Below are 21113 nucleotides of genomic sequence, written 5' to 3'. Positions count from 1 at the left end.
CATCTTTAATAGATTGGCAAAAAACCTCAGCCCTGGCCTGATTTGTATCACTGATTTGTCCAAAATGTTCTCCATCACAGTAGTATGATGTGGAAAGAAATGAAAGCAAAGTGCATTAAATATTCCCTTGCTCCACTGCAATTCTTCACAGTTTCTCCTTGTATCTAAAATTCTAACATCAGCCAAGAATTTTGAATTGGTAAGTTTTGAATTGTCATATTTGCTGCCCTCAAGCAACCGTTCATCAATACTTTGCCACCTTATTCCGATCCCCAGCCAAGTCCTCGGATTGAGGGTATTGATGACCTTGGCATAATACAGTAAAGATAATCAACATAATCCTGTTGACTATTACAGGTTTTCAATATGTAACTAAGGTAGTGTCAAATAATGTGTTGTTAAGTAATGTTTACAAATGATGACAGAAAGATATATGATGATTTAAGATAATGTCAAAGATTGAAAGATCTTAATAAATTCCAAATGGCATAATTTCTCATCATTTTATTATTCCCACTTCAAGTTCTGGTAACATCAAAGTAGTTCAATGTAGTGGGTATTAACAAAGCTGCCAGTAAAAGTACATAGAGTTGATCTATAATCGTAGCACAGGTCAATGTTCTTTGAATTTTAAAATCTGCTTCATTTTGATGTTTAGATACAGTTGCTCAATTCAATGCCATGTTCTTTTATCTATATGGTGGTGAGTAATATCAGAAGTCTGAGTTTTCTCATCTATTTCAGATGGATCATCCATGCCATGAAACATGCTCTTAAGGTTCGAGGTGAGGATCTACCCACAGATTATCTGTACCAGATGTCACCAAGTGATGTTAAAAAGCTTTTACTGGATGTTCTGCAGTCTGATGAAATGGAAAGGTAATCTGAAACAGCAAAGTAATATTGTAGACTGAATGTCATCAGAGATACTAATCTAAATATTATATTGCTACGCTTTAATGACATTAAACCAAAATTGAGGATTGTGCAATCTTTTTCAGAAGTGACTGAAAGTCAAGATCTCCATTTCCAAGGTACACAGGAAAACATTACTGGGTTTCCCTGTGTAACGCTGTCTTGAAATTGATATTGTCAGTCCCTAATGGTGTGTTCTAAGTTCATGCAGCTGTCAGCATTTAGCTTCACAAATGCAATCTTTGCAGACAGCCCTTAATGGGGCATACCACGAAACAGGCATCACTCGCAGCTTCAGAGGAGTATTGTTTCTGAATGAATAATGCTGTTTTGATGCAGGGAGGCGGTGATTTTTTCTGAAGGGGTCAGAAGATCTCAATAGGTTAATGTAAAACATTAAATGGAAATTGAAAAATTGCATTACTTCAAATGCAAATTATTTATTTCATACGAAGTTTTGAATTAAAAGGAAATTAATTTTGTCCATTATGGTTATAATTACTGGGTTCATCAGCAAAAAGAGCCTATCAAATACACTTTAGAACTACATTATCAGTTTATCATCAATATGAACTACTTTTAGCTACCAGTCTCCTCCTTCATTGAGTGACTTGTAGCTGTCCTGGATCCACATGGGAAATAATTGACTGGCAAATTGAATACGGAATCATAGCACAAGAAAAAGATCGACCATGTTCATGCTGATTACAGAGTATTTGTCTATACTATATCTATCAACATAAGGCCCAGAGCCCTCTATCCACTAGTGGTACCAGCTTCCTTGGATGTCTCATCAAGTCCTGGGGATTCCTATTTAATTTCACTAAAGCTTCTAATATGTCCTTTTTAATGATAACCTTTTCTAGAATTTCTCTGCCCATTGTATATCCTCAGAAAAGTGATCACCCTCTTTTTTTTGTTCCTAACTCTACCCATAGGGCTTAATTTAAAGACCATTCTTGGGTATTTATTTATTGAGATACAGTGCGGAGTAGACCCTTCCGGCCATTTGAGCTATGCTGTCCAGCAGTCCCCCAATCACATGCGTTGGCACGTGGCCAAGAGGGTAAAGTGTTGGTCTAGTGATCTGAAGGTCGCTAGTAAGGCAGTGTGTTGTGTCCTTCAGGAGCAAGGCACTTAACCACACATTGCTTTGCGACGACACTGGTGCCAAGCTGTATCGGCCCTTGCCCTTCCTTGGACAACATCGGTGGCGTGGAGAGGGGAGACTTGCAGCATGAGCAACTGCCGGTCTCCCATGCAACCCTGCCCAGGCCTGCGCCCTGGAGACTTTCCAAGGCGCAAATCCATGGTGTCTCGAGACTAACAGATGCCTATTTATTTAATCACAGGACAATTTACAGTGACCAATTAACCTACCAACCGGTACATCTTTAGACTGTAGGAGGAAACCAGAGCACCCGGAGGAAACCCACGCGATCATGAGAAGAACATGCAAGCTCCTTACAGGCAGCGACAGGAATCCTTCCTCAGTATCTCATTGATGGTTTCCTGAATCAATAGTGCAATGCCACCTCTCTTTTACATCTCCCCAAGTGGCACCTGAATGTTCGATGTTGTTGCTGGTCCTGCGCTTTTTTCAACAAAGTGTCTTTAACAGAAACAAAATCATCTTCATGTATGTACTGATCATGTATGGATCAGTATTCTTAATTTCACATACCTTACCGGTCAAACTTCTTGCATTGAAGCAGACGCATTTTAACCTTGTGTTCCTCCCGTGTGTCTTCACATACACATGCCTAGAGAGGGGGCACAGTAGCATAGTGGCTAACACAACGCTTTTACAGTACCAGTGACCCAGGTTCAATTCTTGCCATTGTCTGTAAGGAGTTTGTAGATCTTCCCTGTGACTTCCGTGTCCTCCTATCTCCTCCCACAGTCCAAAGGTGTACCAGTTAATTGATCATTGTCATTTGTCCCGTGATTACTCTAGGGTTAAACTGGGGGAATGCTGGGTGGCGTGGTTCGAAGGGCTGTAAGGACCGATTCCACACTGCATGTCATGTTAGTAAGTAAATAAATATTCAGGCTTATTAGACAGGCTTAGTTTTCCTTCAACATTCAAATGCATCAAGGCTCTCCCCCTGCCCCACATCATGTCTGCATCTTCTCTGTGTCCCATTCCCTCCCTTGCCAAATGAGTTTAAACCCCTCAGCCCCACCCCAGCAGCAATGGCAAACCTCCCATATATACAAATCCACTTTCCACAGAAATAGAACCAGTGGCCCAGTGATACAAAGCTCTCTCTCCCATAGAATCACTTTAGCTACATATTCATTCAACTTATCCAAATGTCCCTAAACGCATGTGAGTATATGGCACTGAAGCTCAATAACTAACTACCTGGTTAACAAAGATAATTAGATTAATTTTGATTATATCAGCAATCTGTATGTCAGTATTAGGTGAAAGAATGAACTCAGAAGTTATAAAATAATGCTGGGATTTGTAGAGATGTAAAATGAAAATCACCCCTTTAACACCTTGAAAATGATAGCATGTAGATCACTAAAGTAAACCAACATGTATTTATTTTAGATAAGTCTACATAAGATTGTTTTCTGAAAGCTTTTACTTGAACGGTTTTTGTGGCTGGAAAGGTAAGATAACAAATGTTATTACAAAAAACCTCCCCTTAAGCTTAAAATACTTATGCTGAGACTGTAAACCTCTCAGTTGTTCAATCAGAAAGTACAAAAGTACCTCAGCTTCTGCTTGAATAACAGTGCTGATGACTGCTTCATGTTGATTAGTCAGATATTTTTACTCTCACAAATGAAATTATTGGCTAAAATTTTGTGGTCAATGTTGAAAGGATTGCTTGCCACTAACTTTAGTACAAGCTAGTTTAGTGGGCTCGCTAACAGTGATTCCCTCTATTTCTACATGACAGGAATTAAACACTTGTTCCTCAAACATAGCAAAATCAACAGTCAAGCTAAACAGACAATCAGATTGAAGAGTTCTGAAAGCCAGAAAACCAGCAACTGAAAAACACAGATTAAACTTTAATTTTTAATTGGAATATATGCAAAAGATTATGTTGCAAATTCACACAGCAACAGAACTTTAAAAGTGATTGCCACCAACTTGGGAGTCGCTTTTGACCAGAACTTTAATTGCTAGATAAATATTGTGCATGCAAGGCATATTGTTCTATGGTGGGTTATCAAACCCGTGATTTCCACCCCCTCCCCAAGTCTTTCTACTATCTATAATGTTGATGGAATATCTTTCTTTTATCAGATGGATAAATTGCCAGATATTCTGACAACACATAGAATGAAAACAGCCCATTCATCCCTTCTTCTACCTGTATGCCACGTCCACATTATATATATAATGTCCACCTAATGCAATGTAACAAGTATGGTAGCATAGTCCAAAGTAACTGGATCCAAAGACTTAAGTGCAAACTTCACTATGGCAGTTGGCAAATTTTTCTTAAATGAAGCAAGCTTATTTTTTAATGCTGCATGGTAACCGTGGAACTATTAGATTGTTACTGAAACAACAGGGCTTTTATAACATCCATCAGAGATTACCTGGTCTGGCCGGTGTATGACTCGAAACCTGTGAATGTGTCTTCTCAGTTCAAGTACCAGAAGGATTGGACAATAAATGTTTTAGAGCAGCTGGTAGTTGAGCCCACTAGGGGACTAGCTATTCTGTATTGGGTGTTCTGCAATGAACCAGAATTGATTAAAGAGTGTAAGGTAAAAGAACCCTTAGGCACAAGTGATAATATGATAGAATTCACCCTGAAATTTGAGAAGGAGAAGCTAAAGTCAGATGTATCCGTTTTTAGTGGAGTAAAGGGAATTACAGAGGCATGAGAGAGGAGTTAGCCAAAATTGATTGGAAAAGAACACTGGCAAGGATGAAGTTAGAGCAGCAATAGCTGGAATTTCTCAAAGCAATTCGGAAGGCATAGGATATATGCATCCCATTGAGGAATGAGTACTCTAAAGGCAAGATGACATGACCATGGCTAACAAGAGAAGTCAGAGCCAACATAAAAGCCAAAGAGAGGACATATAATAGAGCAAAAATTAGTAGGAAGTTAGGGGACTGGGATGCTTTTAAAAAGCATTAGAAGGCAACTAAGAAAGTCATTAAGAAAAGATGGAATATGCAATTAAGCTAGCCAATAGTAAAGTGGATACCAAAAGTTTCTTCAGATGCATAAAGTGTAAAAGAGAGTCGAGAATGAATACTGGACTGTTGGAAAACAATGTTGCAGAGGTAGTAATAGGGGACAAGAAATTGGCAGATGAGCTGAATAAGTATTTTGTATCAATCTTCACTGTGGAAGACGCTAGCAGTATGGTGAAGATCCAGAATGTCAGGCATCAGAAGTGTGTGAAGTTGCCATTACTGGAGAGAAGATTCTTGGGAAAATGAATGATCTGAAGGTAGATAAGTCACCTGGACCATTTTGTGTACACCGCAGAGTTTTGAAAAAGGTGGCTGAAAAGGTTGTGGAGGCATTAGTAATGGTCTTTCAAGAATCACTAAATTCTGGAATGGTTCTGTAAGACTGAAAAATTGCAAAGGTCACTCTGACCTTCCAGAAGGGAGCGTGGCAGAAGGAAAGAAACTATAGGCCAGTTAGTCTGACCTCATTGGTTGAGAAGATATTGGAGTCGATTGTTAAGGATGTGGTTTCAGGGTACTTGGAGGTACATGATAAAATAGGCTATAGTTAGCATAGTTAACTCAAGAGAAAACCTTGCCTGACAAATCTGTTGGAATTCTTTGACAAAATAACAAGCAGGATAGACAAAAGTGAATCGGTGAATGGTGTGTACTTGGATTTTCAAAAGGCCTTTGACAAGGTGCTACACAAGGCTACTTAACAAGTTAAGAGCCCATGGTATTACAGGAAAGATACTAACATGGATAAAGCAGTGGCTGATTGGCAGGAGGCAAAGAGTGGGAATAAAGGGAGCCTTTTCTGACTAGCTGCTGGCGACGAGTGGTGTTCCACAGGATCTCTGTTGGGACCAGTTCTTTTTACGTTATAATGACTTGGATGATGGAATTGCTGTCTTTGTTGCAAAGTTTGTGGGTGATACAAAGATAGGTGGAGGGACAGATAGTTTTGAGGAAGTAGAGCAGCTACAGAAGGACTTAGACAGATTAGGAGAATGGGCAAAAAAGTGGCAGAAGTGTCTGGTCATGCACTTTGGTAGAAAAAATAAAAGCATAAACTATTTCTTAAGTGGAGAGAAAATTTTAAAAATTGGAGTTGCAAAGGGACTTGGGAGTCATGTGCAGGATTCCCTAAAGGTTAATTAGCAAGTTGAGTCAGTGGTGAGGAAGGCAAATGCAATATTAGCATTCATTTCAAGAGGACTAAAAAATAAAAGAAAGGATGTAATGTTGAGGATTGATAAAGCATTGGTGAGACCTTTCTTGGAGTATTGTGAGCAGTTTTGGGCCCCTTATCTTAGAAAGGATATGCTAACACTAGAGAGGGTTCAGAAGAGTTTCATGAAAATTATTCCAGAATTGAACGGTCTGTGATATGAAGAGCATTTGATGGCTCTGGGCTTGTACTCATTGGAATTCAGAAGAATGCAAGGTGACCTAATTGAAAGCTATCAAATGTTGAAGGGCCTCAATAGCGTGGATGTAGAGAGGATGTTTCCTGTGGTGGGAGAGTCTAAGACCAGAGGACACAGCCTCAAAACAGAGGAGCATCCTTTTAAAATGCAGATGAGGATGAATTTCTTTAGCCAGATAGTGCTGAATCTGTGGAATTCTTTACTACAGGCAGCTGTGGAGGCCAAGTCTTTATGTATATTTAAGGCAGAGTTTGATAGATTCTTGATTGGTCAGGGCATGAAGGGATACGGGGAGAAAGCAGGAGACTGGGGCTGAGAGGGAAAGTGATGAAACGGCGGAGCAGACTCAATGGGCCAAATGACCTAATTCTGCTCCAGTGTCTTATGGTCTTATCAGCTACAATAATTTTGTCTATGTTGGATACCATCTTGGTTTGGGAATATTATTAGCATTATTTCATCATCAAAATACTGGAATTCCATTCCTAGTAGCTATTCTTTAGTTCTGCCAAAGCAAAGGCTGTTGCATTTCAGGGACCACCTTCTCAAAGGGGCCCATAGATGGCTAGTTAATGCTGCTCATATCCTACAAGTGAATTTTACTCCGTACTCATGCAGCAACTATAGCTTAAAATGTTAAATGTTTTTATTGTGAACATACTGTGTAAAAGTTGTAGTTCACACAACTGATTGTGTCTAGCATGCTACAATTATGCACTGTAGAGGAACAGCCAGTTGATAACAGAAACATCTGGATATTTTTGTTTGAACATATATGCAGACACCAGACAGTGCTGTCAGATTTACAGGGGGATGGCAGAGAGCACTGTCATTCTTGCCAAGATTACAACTACAGTTCCAGGCTGGTGGTTCAGTTGATAAAGAATAGGAATAAGATTAGAGTCCTGCATCAATCCTGCAGCTAGGTGCTCCCGACTACTGAATAACACTTTATATGTCTGTTCATTGTTTAGTCGGAATGATAGTTATTTGACCATTCTGCTCTCTAATTAGGCATTTGATGTCTTGCTTCCTCAACTTGGGTTCTGCTTCATTTAGGAGAAATAAAATATAGAAATTTAAACATACATTAACTATATGTATCATTAAACAACTTGCTGTTTGAAATTACACCCATACTTCATACTTGTACTTTTATGATATTTTGTAACAATAATTAATCTAGCAAGTATTATAGGAAAGAACCTTTTCTATTTTAAGTAACTTGTGAAGGATTTCCAATTCAGAGAGCAAAATTAATAAAGTTCTGTTTTATCCAACTATTGGACTGGGTGCAGCCTGCAGTTCTGAAAGGCTGCTGACATGCAAGTCTTGGAGATTAGAGCCCCACCAGACGAGTGACAGATGATGATGTACATGTCACTTTGCTGTCAGCTTACTCCAGAAGTAGCTGATTATGATTCCATTTTCCTCATGGGATTGCAGTTCTCTCCACATAAATTGCAGAATTAAAGTGAAATATTTTGTCTGTGAAAGCTCCCTGAATGTTATGTCTCGACAATGGAGGTATCAGCAGCTTTGTAAATCATAATTATTCTCCAACAGCCTTTCTGGCCCTATAGTACTAGTCTTATATGTGGAGTCTGACTTTCAAAGAAACTTGTTTCAAAATTCCACAATCCCTTCATTTAAAAAGTTTTAAAATATGTTATTGTTAACTTTTCAGCATCTATTTTAATGCCATGTATGTCCAATCTTAATGTTGACCTTGGTAAAATATCTGTCAAATTAGTTTAAAATTCTTGGATTGCGCAGTGAGTACCCTATTGTACATTAACTGACCAATCTGCTTAAAGATGTCTTTCTTCCTGGGTGCCAAAGATGCCCTTCAGTTAGCATACGATTGCAACTGATGCCAGGAAAGGAATCGCGGAGATTAGCTGATATTTATGGGCCGCATTCTTTAATTTTGAGTAATGACATTTCACCATTGAAGGTGAAGTTTATATCCTTGTTATATCTTCATTGGAATATCACCTTTGTTTTACTTTCCAGCTGCCCTTTAACCACCTTGAGTAAAATTACTAAGTAATGTGCATCTGTACTGAAACTAGCTGTTAAAACTCTCATCATGAAGGGCCCTTACATCTAGAAAAGAACAAAAGGCTTCATCCTACTCAGCTCGAGTAAATGCAATACCAAGTTAAAGCGAAGAAATAAAAACACAAAACCCTGTTCCAAACATATTTTATTTTGCGTTGTTGGATTTTCAAAATTGATAAAATTTGTGATAAAATTGATGTATGTGCAAATATAACAATGACTTATATTTTTATTTAGTTACTTTTCTTTTAGTTACAGTTCTTTTGATTCATGTGAAAGAAATTGGTATTTCTTTACGTTAGCACTGTGAATGGCTTTTCTGTCCTGAGTTTTATTTTATACATTTCATTCATAGCGTTTGTGAATCATCCTGGATTAAAAATGCAATGAAGTATGAAATTCATATTCTTATGAATTATGTAGTAATTTCACATATGGATGTTAAATATCAATGGGCGTACATAATAATTAGAGAGCATTTTTTCTCCTTTAGGTCATGGCTGAACAGGCGTCATCTTGATGGCTCCTTAAACCGTACTCCAAAGGGTTTTTACGACAGAGTATGGCAGATTCTGGAAAGAACACCAGAGGGCATCAAAGTGACTGGAAAACACCTGCCCCAAGTAATTGTTTAAATGAAACAAATATTATTTTCATGTAGTTTCAAACCATCTTCAAATGCAGCATATTGATGAAGAAAACAAGTTCCAAATGACAAGGCTGGAAATTTTCATTATTGCAATTAGGACAGTGTGTATCTATGTATTTGCCTTTTAAACCACATTACTGGTGATGGCCTGTTTTTCAGGAGGAGTCAAACTATGTGGCCCATTTTTAGTAGATTTCTACTTCCATCATCGATTCCATTTGAAGAGCAAGAACAAGCAAACTATACGGGCTGCAGCAGATCTCAGAACCCACACCTGACGTGATATTGGTGCCAGTCCCCAAACATGTTTTGTAAAATGGCAGCTTGATGTATAATATGCATTACCTCCTGATAAATTACAGAATAAGCCTTTAAATTCTAAAAAAAAGTCTACGTGCAGACATAGCAACGGAACACCAAAAATATACCTGCATTTCCAATACGTATTACTTGTTGCTATGGCACAAATGACAGGAAACATATGTAACTTAATGCTGTAATTTGCATCCAATTAGAATACATCTCCATATTTTAGGGACATTTACTCTCTGGCTCTGTCTAGTCATTTCTTGTGAAGAATCTTGGAAGAGCATGGTGAAGCGTTTAAAATCTAAAGGATGGCTTAAAACGTTTGACTTATTGCCTATCTGCTGAAATTACACTGAGACGGATGAGTAGCTACAAAGGAAAATCTGCCGTATTTTGTCTTTTTTAGAACAATCCACAAATACTGAAAGAGTTACACTGCAATGTATGATCATTTTAATTAGAAAATAACAAACTGAAAGTTTAGTACAGTTTGTGAAAACTGAGTTGATAGCTTACCAAAATGATAAATGAATATTAATCTCTATAAGTGCTAGAGAAATTATGTTGTTTTCCATCAGGAGAAATGTTTCTCTCTGCTTCCTTTCTGCAGCAACCAACTTTGTCAGATATGACCATGTACGAGATGAACTTTTCTCTCCTCGTGGAAGACACGTTACAAGACATCGTACAGCCTGAATATCGACAGATCATTGTTGAGGTACTGATCAGTGTCTCATTTTAGCCCATCCAAAATTGCCAACATCTCAGCATCTGTATATATATTTAAGCTGTGATAAGGAAGCATGTTTTGCATAAATTTATAAAATAAATCCTTAATGATCTACTTGGCTGTAAATCTCAAACCTGACTTGACCACAGCCAAACCAAGCCTGGAGACTAATAGTTTATTGCACATCTGACCTTGTCTTTGTCATAAATACTTGATTCTGGAAAAATCCCATTTCAAGCATGCGACCCAGCATTCAGGCAGAGAAATTTTTTTTATTAAAATATGGCTACTGCATTTAAATAAAGCACTGAGGTAGCCCACACTGCCATAGTCCAATCAAGAACACAAACTTATTTCTTTCTTCCCCAGCTCACAGTTTCATCAGACTCAAACTGAGCAGACCATGCTTTACTACAGATCAAATTAAATAATAATGGTAGGATGCTGAAAATGTTAGTCTGGAATTGAGTGTTATTGAATGTTAGATAGTGGCAAAGTTCACAGAATGAAATTCTTTGGCCTATTATCCATATGCCAAGTCATTGATAGAACTGTTATAGTCCTGTATTTTATTTTTCAATTCACTTTCAAATGTTATTACTGAGTCTGCTTTGGCCACCTTTTTAGTGTATTTGAGATAACAGCAGTTCACTGTGTAAAAAGAAATGTTTCCCTGGTTTTGTCAGTAATCACATTGAATCCAAGCCTTTGTTCTTCTGTATGCACCCAGCCAAAGCCATTCCTGGCTCTGAATGCCTCTGTCAAATCTCCTCTTAACCTTGCCTGCTGTAAAGAGAACAGTAGCTTCTTGTGTCATAATTGATAATTCATCATCTCTCTCTAAAACTTTACCTTCCTTCCCGAAATATGGTGGCTAGGCTGAACTCTAATTGAGGCCGAACCCGAATTTCATAAAAGGTTATCCTAACTTTTGAGGTTCCGTATCTCTGTTCCTCTATTGATTTTGGGCACTTCTGTCAAATCTCCTCATAATGCATAACCAAACCTTTCTATCCTTTCCATTTGTTCTTATAACTTCAAAGATGCTTGCAGCTACTTCTGTTCCATCATCTCATAGACCATTTAATTCCTATTGTCTCCTTGTCTTCCTATCAAAATTGCTTCGCTATTTCATATCTGTTTATTCCACCAGTCTGTGCCTACTGGAAGGGATCTACGAGCTAAGACTCCACATGAGAATAAACTTGATGTATCATCCACATTAAGCTCATCTAATTGATTAATTTCATTATTCATAATCAGATTTAGCAACAGCTCTGCTAATGAAATGAAATGAGGCCAGACATGAATGATTAAGATACTTTTTTTCCACAGTACTGTGTAAGGAACAGCATTCAATCCACATGAAAACTTTGCATAATTGTACAAAATAGGAATCACTCCATTCTACAATTGCATAAGATAAAGCTAAATGCAAATTATTGCTCGGCTTTATTTCACACAATAATAGAGTAATAAGCTCCAATCATATAGTTAGCTGACACAATCAATTTTCAAGGCATAATAAAGGACATGCTGTGCTAGCCTGGATCAGTAGGTCACCTTGACTCACTTTTGCTTCAAATAGTCAGGCACTGGAAGTAACTGAAAGCTCAAGAGCCAGTCCAAAAGGCTTCCTTCTGTGCTGCATGTAAAACAGAGACTAGAATTTTAAAATGCTGTATCGTTTCTGCAGTATTTTGTTTTTGGATATCCAGTGATTTACTAACTCACATCCAATCTGATTCAGTCATTTCTGTTTGAAAATAGAGATCAGTTCACTCCCTTTGAATATTCAATTAGCATTCAGTAGGGGTACTTGAATCTAATGACATCCTTCCCAAACCCTCACCCAGTTCCCATCTGATCCCACCCATTCCTTGTGAAAGGTAGGTGTCATAAAGCTACACCTTTGTGTCACTTCTACAATGGAAGTGATGTAGAAAATATGTGTGGTGATTACAGTCAACTTAAATGGACAGGTACTCTTCTCCACCTCATTCCCCCCTCTGCCTCACCACCGTCACCACCAGCGAAGGTTTGATAACACATGTTGGAGTGAAGTAATTTGAATATATATTTTCTTTGAGGATTTTATAATGGTGTTTTGGAAATAATATTCAGTTATTTTTGATGCAGTTGCTTATGGTAGTTTCTGCTGTGTTGGAACGCAATCCCGAACTTGAGTTTGCTGCTGAAGTTAATTTGGACAATCTGGTCAAAAGCGCTTTTGACAATTTTAAGGATGACAAAAGAAGGCTGGAGCATGTTGAAATTAAAGTAAGTACACTTCACATTTAAATTGTAAATGTTGTGAGTTTTTGCTAAATTGTGCTATTTTTCTGTTGGTATAATTTGCCTAAAGTAGGCAGATAGCCCGTACAAAGGAAGACAAATTCAATTCTAAATTACTTTTGGTACAGCTCAAGTTATCATTGGACCCAAATATGCTAATTACTGACAAGTTGCTGAAACCACCAATCACCTGCCTTCAAACCCTCTTCTGTCTAGGATGGGTGTGCTCCTCAGCTCAAGCGAACAGTGGTCAAGTGGCTGTTGACTTCCACTCAAGAGTCACAAACTTCCACACAGTTAGATACATAAAAGTCAGCAAATTTAATTGGAGCATCGTCCGTGATTATTTCTCCTAATCAGAAATGTATTGGACAACATGCTGGACCCACCTGCAAGTAGTCTCAGTCTAGACAGCCACTTCTACAGTCTATCAATCTAGAACTCTGAGGTTGTGTAGGGGTTGAATGAGAACAGATTATATTTGGACACTTCAATTTACTTATGCTTTTCTGCAGAAAATATTAATGAGCAAACAAAATGTACACCAACAATTTACTATTACAGATCAAATAACTATATCGTGCAGAAGAAATTATGACTATACACCTTCACCACTCTTTCAAAAGAGACAACAAAAGCACTATACATGGGTTGTGACCCCACTTAAAGTCCAAATTTTAGTTTCAACCTGAGACCAAATTCTGTCACACCAATCTCAACCTCATCATTAACCCGCAGACAAAGGGGATGCTGTTATGATGTGGCAGACTGACTTCTACCTAGCTGAGGCCAGGCAGCAGTTCTCAGACATCTCCTCTTACCTTTCCCACCTATCACCTCCCAGCTACTTACTTCATTCCCCTCCCCCACCCACCGTGATTCACCTATCACCTTCTAGCTTGTCTCCCTTCCACTCCCCCCACCACCTTATTCTGGCATCTTTCCCCTTCATTTCCAGTCCTGATGAATGGTCTTGTCCCAAAACGTCGACTATCTACTCATTTCCGTGGATACTGCCTGACCCGCTGAGTCCCTCCAGCATTTTGTGTGTGTTGCTCTGGATCTCCAGCATCTCTTTCGTCTGTGTACATGCATCCTGATGAGTGTAATGAGGTAAAGGATCCTCATTATACCCTGTTCCTTTACCTCATTATAGTCAGCAGGTAGAGAAGAACAGAGTTAAAGTGTTCAGTTCATCAGAGAGGTTTTGAATTTCTTTTGTTTCCTTGACTCCTGCACGTGCAGTAGGCAAGGAACCCCGATATATTTCAAGGTCTCTTGAGATGTCTAAGCTAGAGCTGCCAAACATTGGTTGCTCCATTTCTGAATCTTATCTCCATTAGAATGAAAGAAAAGGTAGTATTGGGTCTTGTTACCTTATTTATATTGTATTTATTCACAGGACATGACCAATTTCTACAATACTCCTCCATTGGGTATAAGAGGAACAGCCAGCTACTTGATGAAGGCTGTGATGAACACATTACTTGAGGGTGAGGTTAGATCAGGCCCAGATGATCCCTGTGTGATAAGTTAAAGAAAATGAAGTAGAAGAGTATGCACGTACAGATGATTTATGTGTGTGAATGCATGTTCATACCATGATATCTCTCAATGTAATTCGAGACACATACATCAGTTTGCCAGGTTTCAGCTGTTTTTGTGCAATAAGAATGATTTCATTAAACTGATGATATATTCTCTAGAGACAAGAAAGTGAGCTAATTTAAATGTTGTTGCATGTGTATGAAAGAAATTATACTTGATAAATGAAACATTATTTTACACTGTTTAGTGAGTGTGGTGCTTTATATAAAGTTAAGCTATTTGCTGTAAAATGTTTAGAATTTGCATGTGCACCAATGTGACATGCTATAATTGTTCAATAAAAATGGGTTGTTTAAAACTAGATATTATAAATCTATATTTGAAAATCTTGTGTGTCAATTTATGATTTGTTGTCATAAGACATTCTCTGATTTAAAAATCTGAAGTGTTTTATAAATGCTTCATTCACAAAAATACATAGCAAGTGAGCAGAAAATTTGAGAGTACTTTTTTCTTTTTTATTCACTGGTCTTATTTTCAGAATTTCTCCTGATTCTCTCTGTAGGTGAACAACTGCATCTCAGTTTATTTCCAGGTCTCTGTGATGGCTGAGCTAAACAGCGCACCCTGCTGGAAAGCAGTGGTTCTTCCTCTTTAGAAAAGATCCAAGATTCAAAGCATATTCATTATCAAGGAATGTATAAATTATACACCTTGAAATTTGTCTGCGTACAGGCAGCCACAAAGCAAGAAACCCAAATCTGAAACCCACAAAAAACCCACAAATCATGTAAACAATAGAAGCAAGTCAACAGATTCCAAACCAGACAGAGTCCCCAGATCTGCTCCTAGAGCAGCTGGAATAATACCAAGCTTCAGTCCCAGATCATCATATCAGCAGGGTAAAAGCACAGAGCAGCTAGGTCAGTTCACAGTCCCGGTGCCACGGAGAAAGGAATGAACGTTCGCAGAAGAGCGCGCAAAATCAGCCTGGTCCTTGGATACTATCTGAACACATGATCAGAGTGGCAGGAACATGTACCCAGATACAGTGAAATGCTTGCCTTGCATTGTTTATATAGATCAAACCTTTACATAGAGCATTGAGCTAGAATAAGGTGAAACTGCAGAATAAGTTATATCTGCATCTCTTGCTCATCGGTGAGTGTGGTGCAATATATCACCATCCTAGTACACTGGACAACAAAGATTTTGCTTCCTAAATACTGTTGGGTGCATCTTATGGATTTTGAGTTGCTGATCATGAAAATCACCGTGAAATTTCCTTATCACGCACCGTTGTTTAAAATTGCCTATGTTTACAATTTCAATTTATAATTCAAGTTAATTGAAATGTTGCCCGCAATGTAAGCTGAAAAGTTTTCTACTTTGTCCAGGCATGCCTGGGCATGCTTAGGCAGGATGGATACTGCATGGCTTTAGAAAGGCTTTAAATTTCTGAGAAAGATTTCGATTTTAAGGCAGATGTTTCCCAGAATAAATTATGCCAAGATTAAGGAAAACACTTTTGTTAGTCCATAAATCAAACAGGTCATCAAGACAGACAATTTGAAGAACTTCTAGTGGAACTGGAGAAAATCACATGGAAGGTATTCAAGGATGTTGTTGAAAATTTTCTTGGCAACCACAGAGCACCAAACTACGTGCAGCTGGTTGACAACATGTCACTAAATATTAATTTACTACATTCCCATGTAGACTTCTTCCCTGCAAATCTTGGAACTGTCAGTGACGAGCATGATAAAAAGTTTCACCAGGACATTGCGGGAATGGATAGACAGGATCAGGGCAACTGGAATCCATGAGTGCTGGGTGATTATTCTTGGGACACTTAAGCGAGAAGACACAGAGTACAAATGAAAATCATTAACAAAACATTTTTAACTTAGTTGAACTACTGCGAAGTGTCAGTGCAGTTATGCAATTAAACACATTATATTCAATAAAAGTTAGTTTCTTATTTCACCAAATTCCTATGTGATACAAGTAGTCTGAAATTATATTTGTGTTCAGCTTCATGGTCTGTCATGAGCAATTTCAGAGGAAGCAACACTTTCAAAAACACTTATTCTGTGTTATCAGTAACCATATATTTTTTAAAATTTATTCATTTTGTGAGATTAAACTTTCCTGGCAAGGTAAACATTCATTGCTTATCCCTATTTGTATTTCTGAAGGTGGTGTAGGGGCTCCCATCTGATGTTGGGCAGGGAATTCCATAATTTAGAGCCAACAATGATGCTGTGCTGGTGATATATTTCTATTGCAAGATAGCATACAACTTAGGGTACCTGCAAGAGGTACCACCTTATGTACCTGGTGTAAGTCAACGCAGATCCCAAGGTACTGAAGAGTTCTTCATGCAAGTAACTGCAATGAAATTTTTATCTGGAGCACTGCAACCATTTCGTGACTCCACTGTGTGGAGTGACTGAATATTTAGGGTAGTTGATGTGTCAATCAAGTGGAATGAAATGTTTTATAATCATCAAGGATTGCCCTCACTTCTGACCTTGTGATGGAAGCAGCTCAAGATGTTGCTCCAACGTACTGACTTGAGTAGATCCTACAGTAATGCTCAAAGGCTGCATTGATTGACTTTCAACAACCACAGTCATTAAATAAGGCATGACTCCAACTATTGGACATCATGGATCCTCAAGTCCACACCTGGACAAATGCTACCTTCATGTCAACTCTTCTATACTGAAAAAAATGAAATAAAAGACTGCAGCCAATTTTAGAAAGACATTTGAATTATTCTCTCTTTGCTGTCTGAGACTTTGATCAAGATCTAGAAGAGCACACTATCCATCCTTTATCAGTAAATCACTCATTCTTCCCATCAACGTACAGGTACTCTGTTACTGGAAATGCAGAAAAGTTGAATACCTGCAAAAACATTCCATTCATCAGATACTCTTAAGTGATAAAGACTTCCAACTGCACTTTAATTATCATATCCTTCTATTTTTATGACTGTAAAATTCTATTTATATTCCAATAGTAATATATTCCATCAGATTGCAGTCTCAAGGTAAACTATTACAATAAAATTGTACCTTAACTGTTTTGTCATCTAAACTTGAATCAAGACTCCTTTGCTCTAGTGATTTATTGTTTCTATGGAATTCAACTGCATATATATCCATCAAAACCTTAATAAGATCATTTCTAAACTGCCTTCCTTTACTTTGTTTCTTAAGTATGTTATATCCTGCAATATCAAGTTGCCAGTTCCATTCTCTTTATTCCATATTTCACTCTTTCTTTCCATTTACAGATTATTGCCTCCGGTTCATCCTTTGCTATATCAAGTTCATATTTATTACTTTTGCATTTAGATTTTTTTAATCTTTATGTAGCCAAGAACTTATCTAAGTTCTGTCCATTCATATTAACCTTCCTTTAGTTTCTCCTTTATTCCCGTGTACTGATTCCTTTATTATGAAATTTCTCTCCCTTCTCGCAGCAGCCTTTCCATAATTTAAAATGTTATTTACTGCTCTACTTCTCTTTTCTACGAGGACCATGACCTCTGTATACTTAATGATAAAACTTTCTTCTGTCCCAGGGCCCATTACAGTGCTTTAAAAAAATATATCCCCTTCGTCTGAAGCATTTCTTTCAGTCACATGTTGGTTTCTTTATTTTTTCTGTCACAATGTGAATTTACACGTGACCTCAATCATCACTTTAAATTCAAGTAAAGGCCTGCTTTTCAACTTAGTTCTGAAACCCGAATACTTCTTTAGTGCGATTGACTATATCTTTGGTTAGAAAGCAAAAATACAGTAAATCCTGGAAATCTGAAATAGAAATTGAAGATTTTGGTCAGAAGGTGTGTATGGGGAGAGAAATGTGTTAAAGGTTTAGATCAGATGTCTTAATTCGGAATTGATATGAATGTGGAGGCTGGTGACCTCTCAGAAAAAAGAATAGCACAGGAACAGGCCCTTCAGCCCACAATGTCTGTACCTGCATATGATCTACGTCTCTTCATTCTGTATGTTCGTACCCCTGTCTAAATGTCTGGTAATCAGTAAGTGGGAACCCTTGCTCCAAGTGGAAGGGCAGAAAGCAGCAGAGCAGGAAATGGGACTGTGGCATTTCAGTGCTTTGCTAGCAGTGGTGGAGATGAAACCATATTTAAGGAAAAACAAAGGTGTGTCTGGTGTACCAGCAGGGAAAGAATCATGAGAACAGGTGCCAGAGAAGTTGGTAGAATGTATGGAGTCTAATATATGAGACAAGATGGTGGGACATAAACATAGAAAACCTACAGCACAATACAGGCCCTTCGGCCCATAATGCTGTGCCAAATGCACTTACTATAGAAATTACCTAGGGTTACCCATAACCCTCTATTCTTCTCAGCTCCATGTACCTATCCAGGAGTCGCTTAAAAGACCCTATCGTATCCACCTCCACCACCGTCACCAGCAGCCCATTCCACGCACTCACCACTCTCTGCATAAAAAATTTGCCCCCGACATCTCCTCTGTACCAACTTCCAAGCACCTTTAAACTGTATCCTCTGGTGTTAGCCATTTCAGCCTTGGGGGAAAAGCTTCTGACTATCAATGTCTTTCATCATTTTATGCACCTCTATCAGGTCACCTTTCATCCTCTGCCACTCCAAGGGGAAAAGGCCAAGTTCACTCAACCTATTCTCATAAGGCATGCTCCCCAATCCAGGAAATGTCCTTGTAAATCTCCTCTGCACCCTTTCTATAGTTTCCACATCCTTCCTGTCATGAGGTGACCAGAACTGAGCACAATACTCCAAGTGGGGTCTGACCAGGGTCCTATATAACTGCAACATTACCTCTCGGCTCTTAAACTCAAACCCACAATTGATGAAAGCCAATACACCATATGCCTTCTTAACCACAGAGTGAACCTGCGCAGCAACTTTGAGTGTACTAAGGACTCAGACCCCAAGATCCCTCTGATCCTCCACCCTGCCAAGAGTCTTACCGTTAATACTATATTCTGCCATCATGTTTGACCTACCAAAATGAACCACCTCACACTTATCAGGGTTAAACTCCATCTGGCACTTCTCAGCCCAGTCTTGCAACCTATCAATGTTCCTTTGTAACCTCTGACAGCCCTCCACACTATCCACAACACCTCCAACCTTTGTGTCATCAGCAAATTTACTAACCCATCCCTCCACTTCCTCAACCAGGTCATTTATAAACATCACAAAGAGTAGGGGTCCCAGAACAGATCCCTGAGACACACCACTGGTCACCGACCTCCATGCACAATATGACCCATCTAGAACCACTCTTTGCCTTCTGTGAGCAAGCCAATTCTGGATCCACAAAGCAATGTCCCCTTGGATCCCATGCCTCTATACTTTCTCAATAAGCCTAGCATGGGGTACCTTATCAAATGCCTTGCTGAAATCCATATACACTACATCTACTGCTCTTCCTTCATCAATGTGTTTAGTCACATCTTCAAAAAATTCAATCAGGCTCATAAGGCATGACCTGCCTTTGACAAAGCCATGCTGACTATCCCTAATCATATTAAGCCTCTCCAAATGTTCATAAATCTTTTCCATCAACTTACCAACTACTGAAGAAAGACTCACTGGTCTATAATTTCATGGGCTATCTCTACTCTTTTTTTTGAATAAGAGAACAACATCTGCAACCCTCCAATCCCCCGGAACCTCTCCCGTCCCCATTGATGATGCAAAGCTCATTCCCAGAGGCTCAGCAATCTCCTCCCTCCCCTCCCACGGTAGCCTGAGGTAAATCTCATTCGGTCCCAGTGACTTATCCAACTTGATGCTTTCCAAAAGCTCCAGCACATCCTCTTTCTTATATGCTTAAGCTTTTAAATCCACTGTAAGTCATCCCTACAATCGCCAAGATCCTTTTCCATAGTGAATACTGAAGCAAAATATTCATTAATTATCTCTGCTATCTCTTCCGGTTCCATACACACTTTTCCACTGTCACACTTGATTGACCTCTGTCACTACCTAGATTTTTTAACTTTTCTCAAGCTTTTCTTCTTAACTAGATTTCCAATGGCCTTTGTATCCCATGGTTCCTGTCCCCTACCATCCTTTCCCTGTCTCATTGGGACGTACCTATGCAGAACACCACACAAATATCCCCTGAATATTTGCCACATTTTTGCCATACATTTCCCTGAATACATCTGTTCCCAATTTATGCTTCCAAGTTCCTGCCTGATAGCTTCATATTTCCCCTTACTCCAATTAAACGTTTTCCTAACTTGTCTGTTCCTATCCCTCTCCAATGCTTTGGTAAAGGAGATAGAATTGTGATCACTATCTCCAAAATGCTCTGCCACTGAGAGACCTGTCCCTGTTACTATTGAGTGGTCTATAAAAGACGCCCAGTAGAGATATTGACCTCACTTCCACCCACAGAGACTCTGTAGACAATCCCTCCATGACTTCCTCCTTTTCTGCAGATGTGACACTATCTCTGATCAGCAGTGCCACGCCCCCACCTCTTTTGCCTCCCTCCCTGTCCTTTCTGAAACATCTAGAGCCTGGCATTCAAAGTAATCATTCCTGCCCCGAGCCATCCAAGTCTCTGTAATGGCCACAACATTATAGCTTCAAGTGCTGATCCACGCTCTAAGCTCATCTGCTTTGTTCATAATACTCCTTTGCATTAAAATAGACACATCTCAAACCAACAGTCTGAACGCATCCCTTCTCTATCACCTGCCTATCCTCCCTCTCACACTGTCTCCAAGCTTTCTCTATTTGTGAGAGAACGGCCTCTTCTTCCGTCTCTTCAATTTGGTTCCCACCCACCCCCAGCAATTCTAGTTTAAACTCTCTCCAATAGCCTTAGCAAACCTCCTTGCCAGGATATTGGTCCCCTTCAGATTCAAGTGCAACCCGTCCTTTTTTGTACAGGTCACTCCTGCCGCAAAAGAGGTCCCAATGATCCAGAAACCTGAATCCCTGCCCCCTGCTCCAAT

General features: G+C 38.9%; 1 protein-coding gene across 3 annotated transcripts in view; it reads left to right on the top strand.

Moving 5' to 3' along the window:
* Positions 1-14466, top strand: part of phkb (phosphorylase kinase, beta) — a 264413-nt gene extending 249947 nt beyond the window's left edge. For all 3 annotated transcript variants that reach the window (XM_073070072.1, XM_073070073.1, XM_073070070.1), the window contains 5 exons: positions 745-879; positions 9068-9197; positions 10143-10250; positions 12402-12542; positions 13960-14466. In XM_073070072.1, the coding sequence (XP_072926173.1) occupies positions 745-879; positions 9068-9197; positions 10143-10250; positions 12402-12542; positions 13960-14094 (649 nt within the window). In that variant the 3' untranslated portion in view covers positions 14095-14466. The remainder of the gene's footprint in view (positions 1-744; positions 880-9067; positions 9198-10142; positions 10251-12401; positions 12543-13959) is intronic.
* The last annotated feature ends 6647 nt before the right edge of the window (positions 14467-21113 follow it).

The sequence above is a fragment of the Hemitrygon akajei genome, chromosome 17 (assembly GCF_048418815.1).
Source record: "Hemitrygon akajei chromosome 17, sHemAka1.3, whole genome shotgun sequence".
NCBI classification, from domain to species: domain Eukaryota; kingdom Metazoa; phylum Chordata; class Chondrichthyes; order Myliobatiformes; family Dasyatidae; genus Hemitrygon; species Hemitrygon akajei.
Note: the sequence above shows the minus strand (reverse complement) of the source record. Positions and strands in the feature narration are given on the sequence as shown.